This window comes from Oppia nitens, unplaced genomic scaffold (assembly GCF_028296485.1).
Source record: "Oppia nitens isolate AA-2021 unplaced genomic scaffold, nextdenovo-longstitch-racon4-pilon3 scaffold7_pilon_pilon_pilon, whole genome shotgun sequence".
NCBI lineage: Eukaryota > Metazoa > Arthropoda > Arachnida > Sarcoptiformes > Oppiidae > Oppia > Oppia nitens.
Window position 1 is genome coordinate 118588 of NW_026533251.1, and position 15494 is coordinate 134081.

The 15494-nt window shown below is 20.6% G+C and overlaps 2 protein-coding genes across 2 annotated transcripts; one reads left to right on the plus strand and one right to left on the minus strand.

The window, feature by feature from the left end:
- The first annotated feature begins 1143 nt into the window (after nucleotides 1–1143).
- On the plus strand, nucleotides 1144–3523 carry LOC128963170 (nuclear hormone receptor HR96-like). The gene is made up of 7 exons (XM_054309664.1): nucleotides 1144–1380; nucleotides 1681–1751; nucleotides 1890–1994; nucleotides 2098–2757; nucleotides 2867–2989; nucleotides 3064–3125; nucleotides 3261–3523. Exons 1-7 carry the CDS (start codon nucleotides 1320–1322, stop codon nucleotides 3481–3483), a joined length of 1305 nt encoding a protein of 434 aa, XP_054165639.1. The 5' UTR covers nucleotides 1144–1319; the 3' UTR covers nucleotides 3484–3523.
- A 754-nt stretch (nucleotides 3524–4277) lies between these two features.
- Nucleotides 4278–5172, minus strand: LOC128963200 (uncharacterized). Its single transcript, XM_054309699.1, has 3 exons — nucleotides 5121–5172; nucleotides 4512–5032; nucleotides 4278–4445 (listed from the first exon to the last, which is right to left on the minus strand). The coding sequence occupies exons 1-3, from the start codon at nucleotides 5167–5169 to the stop codon at nucleotides 4278–4280; spliced, it is 738 nt and encodes a 245-aa protein (XP_054165674.1). The 5' UTR covers nucleotides 5170–5172.
- Nucleotides 5173–15494: the final 10322 nt, after the last annotated feature.

Below are 15494 nucleotides of genomic sequence, written 5' to 3' on the forward strand. Positions count from 1 at the left end.
TTGAGAAGTCATAAATTAGTTATTATTTGTTTAGTATTTTTCAGTTTTTACTAATAATTAACTTTTTTGTGTTTGTTTTTGTTTAAGTAAACCAAGTAATGATTGGCCAAAACTGTTGGACACAACTGACGACAACCGATTGGTGTCCAAAGTAAAAGTGTTGTCGCCGTACGAGTTGACACGTGTCGATGAAAACGTGTTTGAAAGCACGTGCGATGGCATTTGGAGTGATTATTTTTAGTTAATAATTATTATTATTTATTATTATTTAGTTTTTAAATTTAATAACCTATTTTCAATATAGTGTACTGTATTCATTTATACATATGTTTTTATAAACTTATTATTGTTGTATTTTATGTAATTTAACAAAAAATAGTTTTTTCAATTTTAATAATTATTATCAATAATATACTATAAAAAAGTAAGAGTAAAATAGAGAGTACAGTATTAAACATTTAGAAGACATGACTTTTAATTTATAAATACAATATACATATACATTGTTTGTTACATTAGGTAACTATTTGTCTATCTATGTCCTTGAGATGTGTAAATACAGTATATATATATGTGTGTGTGTTTGTGACTGTGTGTATGTATTAGATATTAATAATATATAATATATTATATATTAGTAATAACACTGTATTTGATTAAGCCTTTTTAAAAATAAAAACTTGTTTTATCAGTTGTCTATAGAAACTACAGTATTAATTAGTAATAAACTTTCAATGAAAACAACTCTTTATATTTTTTCATCAATAGTTGAATACAATATCAATAAAAATTTTAGTAATATTTTACACATACCATAAAATATTGTATATGGCATATATGCTAACTATACATACGTATGAAATAGTAAATGTATTACTACTAGTAATACTAGTCTATTAAATATATTCAATAACAAATCTATACTGATTTATCATAGCTCTCACACGCAAACACACATTATTATTATTATTTTGTACTAAAAACTAAGATATAGCTTACTAGTACTGTATTATTATTATTATTATTACTATTAGTAATAGAGAAAAAACAGTTTTAATATTTATTATCACAAGACTTACTTATTGAAGGTAAAAGTTAGGGTTATTTGCGGTTATTGGCAATAGTTTTATAGTTATGATGAGTAGTGCAATGATTGCTAATAAAATAAAAACCATATTTAAAGACCAATCATTTGAAAAGTCAGTCCCAAGAGTTCAAACATTGTTTCAGTGAACTGTTTAATGAAAATACAGAAAACAAATTAATATTTAACTAAATACTTAGTTAATAAAAAATCGTTAAAAATTATTTGTTTCATAATGAGTGCCGAAAAATATGATAAAAAATTAATTTGTGTGGTTTGCGGTGATAAGGCATACGGTAAGCAAAATTTATTTATTTATTTTGTTTTTTGTTTAATCAAATAGCTTTATATAGTTTATCAATTATTTATATAAGTTATATATATTATGATGTTATTACATAAAAAAAATATTTTTTATATAAAGTTTTTAGATCAGTGTGTCATAAATATATTCTAGTAAAAAATGTTATCTTAGATTTTTTTTATTTATTTATTTTGTTAAATACAATAATATATTCAGTATATATATATAAGTAACTTATGATATATATTGATATAATATAATAATAATTAAAAATAAATAATCTGTAAAATAGGTTACAATTTTGATGCCATAACCTGTCCTTCTTGTAAGGTATTCTTTAGGAGAAATGCCTTCAAAGTTAAGGTAAAAAATTATTAATAATTATAAAATAACTATTATTATTCTAATTATGATTATAACTAATTATAACTAATTATAATTATTAAATTTTAATTTTATAACAATAAAAAAATTATATAATAATTTAATATAATTTGATAGGAATTTAAATGTTTTGCAAACAATAATTGCAAAATCGATTCAATTAGTCGCCGCTATTGTAAACGATGTCGACTCGAGAAATGCTATTCGTTAGGCATGAGACAGGTATCTAATATTTGATACAAATTTATATTTGAATTTTAAATATTATATATGAATAACCCATTAAAAATTAATGTTAATACTGTATTATATAATTATTTTTAAGGATTATATATTGCTATCACAACAAATGAAAAAACAGCGAAAATCCGGTCAATCACTGATGACTAGTAATTATAGTACTAGTAGTGATGATAATGATAGCACCGGTAGCATAATATGCAGTTCTAAAAGAGATGGTAGCACCGATACTGACATGGGATCAATTATTGATGAAGATATGTCTGAAATATTTGATGGTATCAATTGGGTGGATGAACCACAGACTACTGAGTCTGATTGCGGAGAACAGGAGGAGTGTGTCAACGAAACAGAATATTCTGATAGTTGTTTACTACTGAAGCCGCCAATGGGACGACCTTTAAGTCAATATAATAATTGCCTTGAATTGAACGTCCAGGAGGTCGACAAACTGCAAGAACTTTTAAGTGCAATGAAGTGTCTTATTGATGACAGAACCGGGAGCTCAACGCCCATACAGTCAGCATCAGTGGCCCTGACTTACGATGACGTCTATTGGGTTATTGGACTACATATGGAACGACATATTATTGGCTTAACTCAATTGTGTAAACAGTTGTCGTCATTTGATTTGATTGTTGATAACGATTGGATTGCATTAGTAAAGTACGGCTGTTATGACTTGTTTTGTATGCGTTCCCTAACCAGGTATGACCACTATCGTGATGTTTGGCGCTTTCAAATGGTATGCAAATTATTTAATTATATTTCACATTAAATAGAATTAAATTATTTTTTAAAATTAATTAAAGTTTTATATTTATTAATATTTATCCTTTTATTTTATTAATCAGAGTATTGATAATATAATAGACATTGACATGGATTGGGTTCATCCAAACGATCATCAATTGTTTCGTAAAATTATATGTAATATTTATAATGACTGGGAGTATGACTCTACCATATTAGACCTGGTATTACATAACATTTAGCTAAAAACTTTTTGATTAAACGATTTTTATAATATTGTATACTTATTTTTTATTAGCTAACCGCTATCATATTGTTTAACCCTGATCATCCCATGTTGATAAACCGCAATTTAGTTAAGTAAGTAACATATTTTTATAATTTTTATATTTATTTTATAAATAATTATAATTCAATATTATATAATCTATATAACTCTTTTTCAACAATATATAAAAACAAAAATTTATAATTTAAAAAATTGTCTTATATTAGACTACAGCAAAACCTTTACATACAGTTATTATCGCAATATTTGCTCATCAAATGTGTGGACAAAAGTGAATCTCAATATAAATATTGTCGACTAATGAGAGGAGTGTCTGATTTGATAAGATTTTGTCAAAACCATCGGAAATCAATTGAGAGAACCGATGCCATGAAAGTACACCAGAGTTTGGTTCGCGAGATATTTGGTTTGACACCCGGTTTCTCATAATATAACATATTTTTTCGTCAATAATATTATATTAAATATAATGGACAACATTAGTGTGCTTATTATAAATATGCATTACTATACTTTACTTTTTTATTATTATATAATAATAATAATAACTACCTATTATAGTATTCAATATATTAACCAAGTTAATCTAAACATTTTTTTGTCTAGTCTAATGTAATGTTATTTTTAGTTAACAACTATAATATTGTATAGTATAATAATTAACTATTTAAAATATTATATGTGTTAATTAATTATTATTTTTACCACTAATTAATTTGAAAGTAATAAACTCTAAGAAAAAAAAATATTTTATTACTATATTTTTGTAAAAAAAATTAACATTTATTTACAGCAAAGACTGTACTGTATGGTATTGTTGTAACAAAAAATTGAAAAATTTTATATTATACTATAATTATTAAGTAATTACTAAAAATATATATAATAATTATAATTTTACGATTTGATTTCACAATTTTCAAAAAACTTTAGCCAATACTTGAATTGTTTCGATAAAGATATAGTTTTTTGAGAAATTGTAAAAAAGTAAGCAAAACTTAAATTATTAAAATATGTTTTCAAAATAAATATACTTTAAATAATAATAAATTAAATATAAATAAATTTAAATAATTTTTAAAATGCATTATTTATTTAATTTGAAATATAGTTTAAACATTTTTAGAATTAAATGATAGACATTTAAAATTTCAATATTTATAATTTGAATCAAAACTTCATTCAGTTAATCCATTTTTTTAAAGATTTGTTAAATAAATCATTTAATTGAGAAACGGTAGACTAGACGCCACCTTTAATCCACCCAATTGGTAGAGTCGGTCCAATTCCATGGAAAACATTTTCAATTGACGACATTTGTCGGCCAGTGTTGGTTGACTTCGGGCGCACCGATCGGCGTCGTTATATAGAGTACGGTATAGTTTAGAAATCTATTGATTCATTAATTTAATAAAATATAATTAAAAATTGAAAATTAGTTTTTACTCATCACTTACTTTTCCAAATAGTTGTGAAACGACATTATTTTTCAGTTTTGCAGCAAAGCTACCGGTGCTGATACCCGATAAAAGTAACTCAAGTTTGGGTCGAAAGCTAAACAAATCTGAAGCCAAAAAAGTCATCTTTTCTATCGACGAACAGTCGGCCGATTTGACCGTTTGGTTGAAGTGTCCGCTGGCTCTCCAGTCCTCATCACATCTCATGGCTTGTGTTATACCGGCAATAGTTTTGGTGGCATCCGATCTGATCTGTTGTGTGGAAGCGGTGTTCAGTAGTTGGACTTCATTGTCGCCCTTAAAGATTTGGACCAATCCTTTGACATAATTATCGTAAAACTGTTTATAACACGTGAGTCCGGCATTGTTGGCAATTTCGGCTCTTTTCTCAACCAATTGCTGACCGATTTCCAGATTTTCTTGACTCAAATCAAACAGTTGATTGTCTGACTTTCCAATGAGCGCCTGATCCGCACTTTTCATGCACTGGATCTGACTTTTGATATCCTCATTACAGATAACTAATGAATTAAAAAATAATTTAAAGATTTTCAAAACAAATTAAAAACTTTTTTCAATAATAATATAAATTATAGAATATTTACTTACCAATAGTAATACAGGCAAACAAAAATATAAGAGTTTTATAGGAATTCATTGTTTATAACTTGTAATAATTATAATTTAATAGATTTTATTATATTTTTATGAATGAATTATAAATATTGTAAACTTGTATTTATATACTTTCATTGATAATAATTTTAACAAACTTTACTTTAATTAATTATTTTGATCAATACATATGCTTTTAAATTAACAATAAATCAAAATACAGGTTTTATTATTAATTAATTATTATTATAATAATAATATTGTACTGCTTATACTAAAGTATTAAATATATAGTGAAAGACCGGAATTAAATATAAACCATATCTAATAAATATAAATAATTAACTTATCATGGTTAAATGTGAGCAAAACGATATATTATATAACTTTTTGTTTTGTTTATTATACATTTATATATTGTAAATGAAATAACAAATATTAATTACAAAAATCTTTTATATGACAAAATATTAATTTTATTATTAACATAGAATATTGAATTTATTTATATGAAAAAAATATAATAATATAATTTTATATTAATAGAAACATACAGTAGTCAGCAAATAGTCAGAGTATTTAATTTATTGATTATTTTATTATTATGAAACATCAACTTAAAGTACTGTACTATGAATTTATAAATATATATTTATAATATTAATAAGACTATAATTTAATTGCAATTACTGTGTTATTGAATATTGTTGTTATACTATTAATTGCTTTTAAATTTACCGTAATTTTGAAGACAATATAATTTAAATTTATATTATTTTCTTACAATATTTAAGTCATCTATTTTTTATAACTACTTAATAGAATATATTATTAAATTAAAAAAACATAACTAATTATATTATGTTTTTTATTTAATTTTCTAATTATTTAATGTAAAACAATAATTATTTATGTTTGAATCTTATAGTTTCTATTAGATTCTTTATATAATATTTTTTTTCCTAAAAAAATATGATAACTAAATATAAAGAATTAATTGAATATATTATAAACTTGTATTTAGCATCAATCAATCCAAACAAAAATTGTAGCAAAAAATTGAAATTAATTAAATTTGTAATATTATTGTTTTATATAATAGTAATAATTAAATGTTTAATTTATTTTAACGCCACATATGAAACAAGGTATCAATCATTTGATATTACATTATTCATCGGTGGTCTCTATCAATACAATTTGATTGCATTTCTAATTATTAGCATATATTCCACATCCATGTACTGTATTTTACATTATAATTATGATAATAAATCTAGCGATTATATCAAATTGTTTGTAATCATTTTGAATAATCAAAAATCAATCAAAAAGTTACAAATAAAAAATCAATATCTCTTACGGGTTAATAACAATTTGTTTCTCAATACATTATGCAATGATAATAATGTGCTGAGATATGCATCACTGGCAACAAAATTTGGTAGTATTTTTTGGATACATTGGATAATTAGTGCATGTAAGCTATATAAAAAGTTATAATTATAATTTTAATTTAAATTCAATTTTAATAATTTTAAACATTTTTTTGAACACATAGTATTTGTTACTCTAATTTATTTTATTAAAATACAAATAACATACTATGGTTGGACAAACTATCCAATAATTATTATGCATCAAATAATTTTGTTAATACCCTATTCAATAGCTCTTTTTGATTCAACATTTATATTGACAACATTGCCAGTTATATTTTATTTATATCTATCAAAAATCAACAAGATCAATCATAATTTAAAAACTACACTAGACACTGATTTAAGTAAGAGCACCGGTATCTATATGGACCAACACAACAAATGTTGTCAAATACTTAAAAGCGATAATAAAATCAATGCTAAACTAAAATTAGTGGAAATGTTTTGTTTTTTGCCATTCAATCTGTTGTGTTGGCACCAGACATTATTTGAGGACATTGTTTTAGATTTTAAAATCTTATTTTTGGGAATAGCAATAGCGAATATTTTATTTATATTTGCTAACAATTTTTTATTGGCATACCTGTCCAAAAAATATCACTCAATGTGCAAACCGTTAGCACGTATTCAGTGGCGTATAAAGCGCTGGCCATTAGGTCCGAGATTTAAACTAAAATTAATGACATATTTTGAGCGACTGTCAAGTAATCATAAAATCGGTTTAAATATTGGACCGTTTGGTGCCATGACTTTCCCAATGTTTCAAAAGGTTTAAAATATAAATACTTTATTAATTAATAATTTTTTTTAAAATCTAAAGTAATTAAAATAATTAATTAAAGTTTTTGTATACTTTTTTGCAGATTGTCATAAAATATGTAAGATATTTCTTATTACTGCACACATTATCAGCAAAATTACGCAATGAAACTCATTTGAACTAATTTATTATTATTATTATTAAATTATTAATTTTATGTTATATATATATATATACTGTATTAATATAGTTTAATTAGGATTTACTTTGATGTAAAATAATTTTAATATTTATAAGATATCAAATAGATTTGTTTTATTTAATACTGTAAAATTAGTAAATTATTTATTTATATAAATATGAATTAAAAATAACAGAAATAGAAGTAACCATTTAGTCCAGGAGATTATGAATTGATTGTTTCTGTTAAATAAAATGATATTCAATGTAAAAATGAAAAATAATTATCAATCAAATAAATATGACTTATGTTTGTATAAATTACATTAAATGTATGTCAACAATTGTTAAATACTTAAACAGTTATACACAATTAAACAAATAGATAATAGTTGTAATATTAATAATATCATAAATGAATTATCGTTCATACAATCAATAACACAACAAAACAATAATATTATTATAAAATATTTAAAAGTATACATTTGAAATGTTTAAACAATTTTTTAGTTAATATAATATACTTTTAGATTAAATTTATTTAATTAAAATTACTAAACTAGACTGTTTTATTATTATTGTTTTTATAAAAAAAATATCTGCAATTTCATTATATATTATATTAATTTTTAAAATATACAGTTAAATATTTATTGAGTTATTCATTGAAATATGACTTAACATTTTTACTTATAACTTATAAAAAAACTAATAAAATACATGATTTATAATAGTATTTGTTGTTAAAATTAACCATAGTTTATATTTTTTTGATAAAAATATAAAATATTTTTTTTTACTTTTTAACTATATTTTTATACTAAAATTAAGTAATCTTTATTTAGATAATCAATTATATTAAAACTTCGATAAATATATATTATAATTATATTATAAATCTAATTAGTCTATAAATCCAATAATTTTTTATGTAATACAGTATATTAAAAATATAAAACAACAATAATTAAAGTTGGACAAATAAAAATCTCTAATAAATTTTCATAAAAAAATTTCTAGAATTGTTCACAAAAATAAATTTCTACAAAAATTTTACTTTATGTTATACTATGGGATCTCCATATAAAACAATTGTAATACTATAATATTAATATTTAATTTACATATTATACTTATAAAATTTATTCATATTTTATTATTTCTTATTACTTGAATAATTCTGTTATTTTGGATATTACTTAAAATATTTATAATAATATTTAGTTATTATTAATAATTATAGTACATTTTACAATATATAACAAAAATTAATTTAAAAAAAACAAAATTAACATGGGGATATAATAAACAATAATTTCTCTTTAGAAACTTTCTGAAACTTTCTCAATTATTAATATCATATATTTATCAATAATAATTATGATATTTTGGCATAACTTTCAATTTCAAGAGTATTATAAAATTAATTATAATATATAACCTAATCGTTTTTAAATAAACGCAATATTTTAATTAATAAATATTATTATTTAAATAAATTATAATATATTTTCTAAATAATGATATTTAATTACAGTATTATTATGACTCATAATTTATTACAAATAAAATTTATTTAGTATTATATTTTATTATAGATAATTTTAAAATTTTACATTTTAAACAAAACATATCAGTAAACTACAATAATCTCAATTCATGAAAAGTAATATCCAACAGTTATTAAATATTTAATTAATTTTTAAAATAAAATTTTTAAAAGTTTTACTAAAATAACTAAACAATCTAGTAATAAGGTAATAAAATGTTTATCAAAAAGTTAATAACAATTTATAAATTTATATTAGCAATATATTTAAAAACAATTGTACAATTAGAAAGTGAAAATGAAAAAATGAAAATTTTGAAAAATATCTTTTTTCTATGTCATGTACTAAACATTATTAAATGTATTATTTGTTTGAATGCAACTCCAGATATACGTAAACTATTATTTGATTTCACATATTTTATGGGTGGTCTCTATCAATATAATCAAATTGCGTTATTATTTAGTTATATATTTGCGTCAATGATATATTATATTACACATTATAATAATTATAATCATATATCAAATGATTTAATTAAATTACTAGTAATTATGCAAATTCCTATTGCTTTTAAGCAATTAAAATTGAAAAATATATTGAACGTTAATAAAAATTATAAATTAATTAATTATCTATTTGATAATAATAATGTACTAAAAAATGCAAAATTGTTACTTAATATTATTATTTATAACAATTTATGTAGCCTGAATTATTCAGGTAAAAATATTTTTTAAAATTAATTTTAATACATTTAACTTATCTTTTTGGTAAAACATTTAGTAAATTTTTAAAAAAATTTTACAAATAAAATGTCAGAATAATTTTTTTAAATATTAAATGTTTTATCAAAAAAAACTAATTATTAAATCATATATATATATATTACATTTTAAAATTGTTTCTTAATTTTTTTAATATAGTAATTTTTTCTACATATATGATCATTAAAATATGTCTAAACTATTATGAATGGACTCAAATTATTATTTCAATTATACCAATTGTAGTAATACTAATTACATTATTTATTTTTTTATTTGATATAACATTTATAATATCTAAATTGATTGTTATATTATATTTATTATATCATAAAATCAACATCATCAATAGTAATATATTTTTTGATAGACTACAAACAAATTATAAATCATATGAATTATACGAAAACATTTGTAGGTTTATTGTACAACACAATCAAATATGTATTTTCATTTCAAACTATAATCAATTTGTGGCTAAAGTATTATTTATTGAATTATTATGTTTATTGCCATTCAATCTGTTATGTTGGCAACAGGTGTTGTTTGAGACAATTATATTTGAAATGCAATTGACATTAATTGCAATATCAGTGATTAATATGTTATTTATTTTTGTCCTTAACTTCATAATTGCGTACTTGTCTTATAAATTGCATTTAATGTGCAAACCGTTAGCAAAAATTCAGTGGCATATAAAGCGTTGGCCATTAGGTCCGAGATTTAAAATAAAATTAATGACATATTTTGAACGACTGTCGAGTAATAGAAAAATTGGTTTAAATGTTGGACCGTTTGGTGCCATGACTTTCAAAATGTTTCAATTGGTTTAGTAATTTTATTTGTTAAATAAATAAAAGTTTTATTTTTAATTTTATGTTTTTATTTTTAATTTATAGATTGTCATAAAATATGTGCGATATTTTATATTAGTTCACTTGTTATCTTCAAAAATACGTACTACTTATTAATTATTATCAGTTATTAGCAATGGGTCATCTAATCATGATTTCTAAAAAATAATAGTACCTCTCTTTTGTGTGGGAGTGTATTTTTTATTTAATTACTTGATATAGGTTTAAAATATACAGCAATTGTTGTTATAAGAATTTTTGTATAATTTAAATATAAATTTAATTATAATTATGATATTCTGACTGAATCTTAATTTCCTAATAATATTATAAAATTAAATAATAATAACCTAATTATTTGTTATATGAACGCAATATTTAAATTAACTAAAATTATATTCATAACAAATATTGCTTATTAGAATTATGTTATTATAAAAATAACTAAAAGAATAATATTTACTAATAATGTTATATTTATATGAAATAAATATATTTTAATTAATCTAATACCTGATCACAAAAAAAATAAAAACCTAACATAAAATACAAAAGTCTTATTTGTCTAAAAGTTTTAGTATTAAAAGATTTTTAAAAATTAGAATCAAAATTATTATACAATTTAATATACATAAATTTAGTTAAAAAAAATCTCAAAAAAGATAATCAAAATTTATAACTATATTATACAATTTTATTTCAAATCAATTATACAAATAGATAACAATAGCTAATTGAAAATATTTCGTACACAGAATCAGTCAGTCGTTTTGCTGACATTCAAACTGTTAATATTGAGGAACTATAGCTTAGTTAAAGTCACTATTCATGATATAAAATGTTGCAGATTTTAAGCAAATAAAATATTATGTAATGCAATGTATTTTATCACAATATATAATGCGTTTGTTTGGCCTATTTTTATGGCGCCACTAATGAATATAGACTAAAGCTATGCTCAGAATATATAATACTTTTATAACGTTTTTTATACTATTGTTTAAAACAGTAAATTAAAAGTAAATGTTAAGTATTTTTATTAAATAATTTGTTTATTTCAATCTCCAATATATCTATTGATATAAAACAATTATACATTTACATAATTATATTATATATTAAGATTTTATAGTCTTAAATATTTGAATGCTATTTTTGATGCTATTCAAAATGCAATATTAAAATAATTAGGTAATTATACTTATTGTCAATTAGATCTTTATAATATAAAATAAACGCAATATTAAAATCATATTTATTTATAATACTTAGCGTTCATTCAAATTTCATCCCTCGCTTTATTTTCCTAAAGTTCTCTATTTTTGCTGTTTTCTGGGAATTAATAGGGAATTTAGTTTGTTGTGCAAATTGAACCCTAAACAACAATTTTAATATAATGGTTGAAAAATAAATGTCTAAATGAACTGTATTTTGTGTAATAGTTATTGATAATTGATTAATGATAATACTAAATTAATATTATTTTATATTTCTAAATAATTTTAAATAATATATTTTAAGTTTTGATAATATTTATTATAATATTATAAATTATATTTTTCTTTCAAAAGACGAAAGAAGAGATAATGAAATATTTTCCATATCTTCCGGGAAAATTGGAGGGATTTTATTAGGGAACTTCTGTCTTTTTGTAAGTTACCCAAACTTTAATTATATTTAAGTGAATTTATTTTTTATACATATACTGTCTAATACCCTACTTATTGAATTAAAAACTTTTATTTTTTGTTGTTAATATTGATAATAAATTTAACATACAAAAATCCAATTATTTAATAATTTATCAAACAGTTTAAGTATAGACTGACTATTAGCTAAAAATCACTCTTAATTTTTAATTTAATATATTAAAAATATTTATTTTGAATTTATTAAATTCAATATCAATAAATTATATAGAAAATGTTTAAAACAATTGACAAATTTTTTAAGTATATAATGCAATTCTATTTAAAATCAATTTTACATATTAATAATACTAATAGAAAATTAAAAATTTTGAAAAACATCTTTTTTATCTGTTATGTACTAAACATTATTAAATGTATTATTTGTTTTAATGCTACTGAGAAAACACGTAAACTATTATTTGATTTTACATATTTTATCGGTGGTCTCTATCAATATAATCAAATTGCATTATTATTGATTGTTATATTAGGTATATTATTGTACTATAGTATACATTATACAGTCTATGATTACAATTCACTTGATTGGATTGATTTAATTGTAATACTTGAAAATCCTATTAAATTTAAACAATTGAAAATACAAAACATATTAAATGTCAAGAAAGATAATAAGTTAATTGATTTTCTTTGCGATAATAATAGTATACTATTAATAATAAAGTTGTTTAGAAATATTATCAATTATACTTCTTATTGTGGTATAAGTTATTCAGGTAATTATAATAATGATAATAATTTAAATATGAGTTATAATAATTTATTAATTTAATTTTTCTTATTATAGTAATATTTTCAATCTATATTATCATTTATATATATATAAACTATTATGAATGGACTGAAATTATTATAACTTTTATACCAATTGTAGTATTTATAATATCATTAATTAATTTTGCATTTGATATAACATTTATTACATCCACGATTTTTATTATATTGTATTTATTATTTAATAAGATCAACATTATAAATGATATATTAAAAAATACATTGACAAATTTAAAAACATATGATAACATTATCGGTAGTTTTATTGATCAACACAATCGATGTTGTTTTTTCATTGCAAATTTGAACAAATTTGTGGCTAAATTGTTTTTTATTGAATTGTTATGTTTATTGCCATCTAATCTATTGTTTTGGCATCAGATGTTATTTGAGACAATTATAATTGAAATACAATTAACATTAATTATAATATTAATAACCAATATGTTTTATATTTTTGTCATTAACTTCATAATTGCATACCTGTCCTATAAATTACATATAATGTGCAAACCATTGGCACGTATTCAGTGGCGTTTAAATCATTGGCCATTAAGTCCAAGATTTAAACTAAAAGTAATGACATATTTTTAACGCCTGTCAAGTAATAGACGAATCGGTTTAAATGTTGGACCGTTTGGTGCCATGACTTTCAAAATGTTTCAATTGGTTTGTTATTTAAAATATAAAGTAAAACTAATTACAGTTTTTTCTTTGTTTATTTTAATTACAGATTGTCGTTAAATATATGCGATATTTTCTATTAGTTCACAAATTAGCGGTAAAGATACGCATTGAAAACAATTAAAATCTATTATTTGAATCTATATATTTATAATACAGTATATTGATTACATGTATATTAGTCTAGAAATTTAATATCATTTTATAATCAAATCAATAATGTCATTGTATATTGTATTAAATAATAATAAAAATAATAAAATTACGAATAAATTTTATAACTAATTATAATAAAATTATTTATTAATTTTAAATATAAAGATCCCATTTGCTTAAGTAATGTGTAAATTAAATATCAATATTACAGTAGCTTTATATGGAGTTGACATAGTATAACAATAAAGTAAAATTTCAGTAATATATTTCTGAGAAACTTTCTATAAAAAAACTAATGTAAATATTGTAAAGATTAATATATATTTTTAGACTGTCATAAGATATGTGCGATATTTCATATTAATCTATAAAATTATCGTAAAAATACGCAATGAATAAACTCAGTTTGAAATTTATATCATCTAATTTGTATATATTTATATATAATGTAAAAAATTATAACCTAATAAAAAATAAAGTACAAACATTGAAATAGTTGAGAATGCTAGATATAGCATAACAAACAACAATAAATATTTCGAATTTTATTATTATGTCTTTAAACTAATACCTGTATATTTAATTATGAAATATATTTTTTTTGTAAATATTTTATATGACTATAACTTATAATTTCAAGTTACTATAATTGAACACGATATATTATAATTAATGATAATAAATATAATAAATTAAATATTATTTTTTCTTTTAGTTATACATTTTATTTTCTAATTGCATAATAAATTTTTTAATTAAGTTGAATGAATGATTTGACTTTTATTTATGTATATTTTTAATAATATATAAAATAAAATAATATTTGCATTATATTTATAAATTTAATATTTGTAATAAGTAAATACAATAATAAAATGTTTACTTCAATTTATAAATTGTTTAATAATTTCATTAATTTATATTTATCATTGATTACACAAAAACTACATAATTATAATAAACTAGCAAAATATTTTGAAAATATTGTACTTTTATGCTATTTAGTAAACATAACTAAATGCTTAGTTTGTTTTAATAGTACATTAGAAACTCGTAAACTATTATTTGATATAACATTATTTATCGGTGGACTCAATCAATACAATTTAATTGCATTGATTTTCCTTCTAATATTAGTTTTGATTTTATATTTTAGTTTACATTATAATTATGATCGAAATTCATGCGAATGGATTGAATTGTTTGCAATTATTATACGAAACAGGGCTTTAAAAAAATTGAAATTAAAAAACTCATTAAAAGTAAACAATAGCAATAGTTTTATAAACTTTTTTTGCAATGATAACAAAATTATTCATATTGTAATTATGTTAACTAAATTAGTATATATTTATTTCATTACTACAATGACAATTTCAGGTATACTACTAAATAATGGGAAACTTTAACTAAAATTAATGATTTATTTTGATTAATTTTTTTGTATTACTATAATATACAGTAATATTTGGTATATATATCTCTA

Bases quoted from the DNA above. Each gene is read 5' to 3' on its own strand.
- LOC128963170 (XM_054309664.1), top strand. From the start codon at position 1,320: ATGAGTGCCGAAAAATATGATAAAAAATTAATTTGTGTGGTTTGCGGT. The intron at 1,381-1,680 runs GTAAGCAAAATT...TCTGTAAAATAG, and splicing joins TTGCGGTGATAAGGCATACG to GTTACAATTTTGATGCCATA. The intron at 2,758-2,866 runs GTATGCAAATTA...TTTATTAATCAG, and splicing joins ATGTTTGGCGCTTTCAAATG to AGTATTGATAATATAATAGA.
- LOC128963200 (XM_054309699.1), bottom strand. From the start codon at position 5,169: ATGAATTCCTATAAAACTCTTATATTTTTGTTTGCCTGTATTACTATT. The intron at 5,033-5,120 runs GTAAGTAAATAT...TTAATTCATTAG, and splicing joins GTTTGCCTGTATTACTATTG to TTATCTGTAATGAGGATATC. The intron at 4,446-4,511 runs GTAAGTGATGAG...ATGAATCAATAG, and splicing joins TTTCACAACTATTTGGAAAA to ATTTCTAAACTATACCGTAC.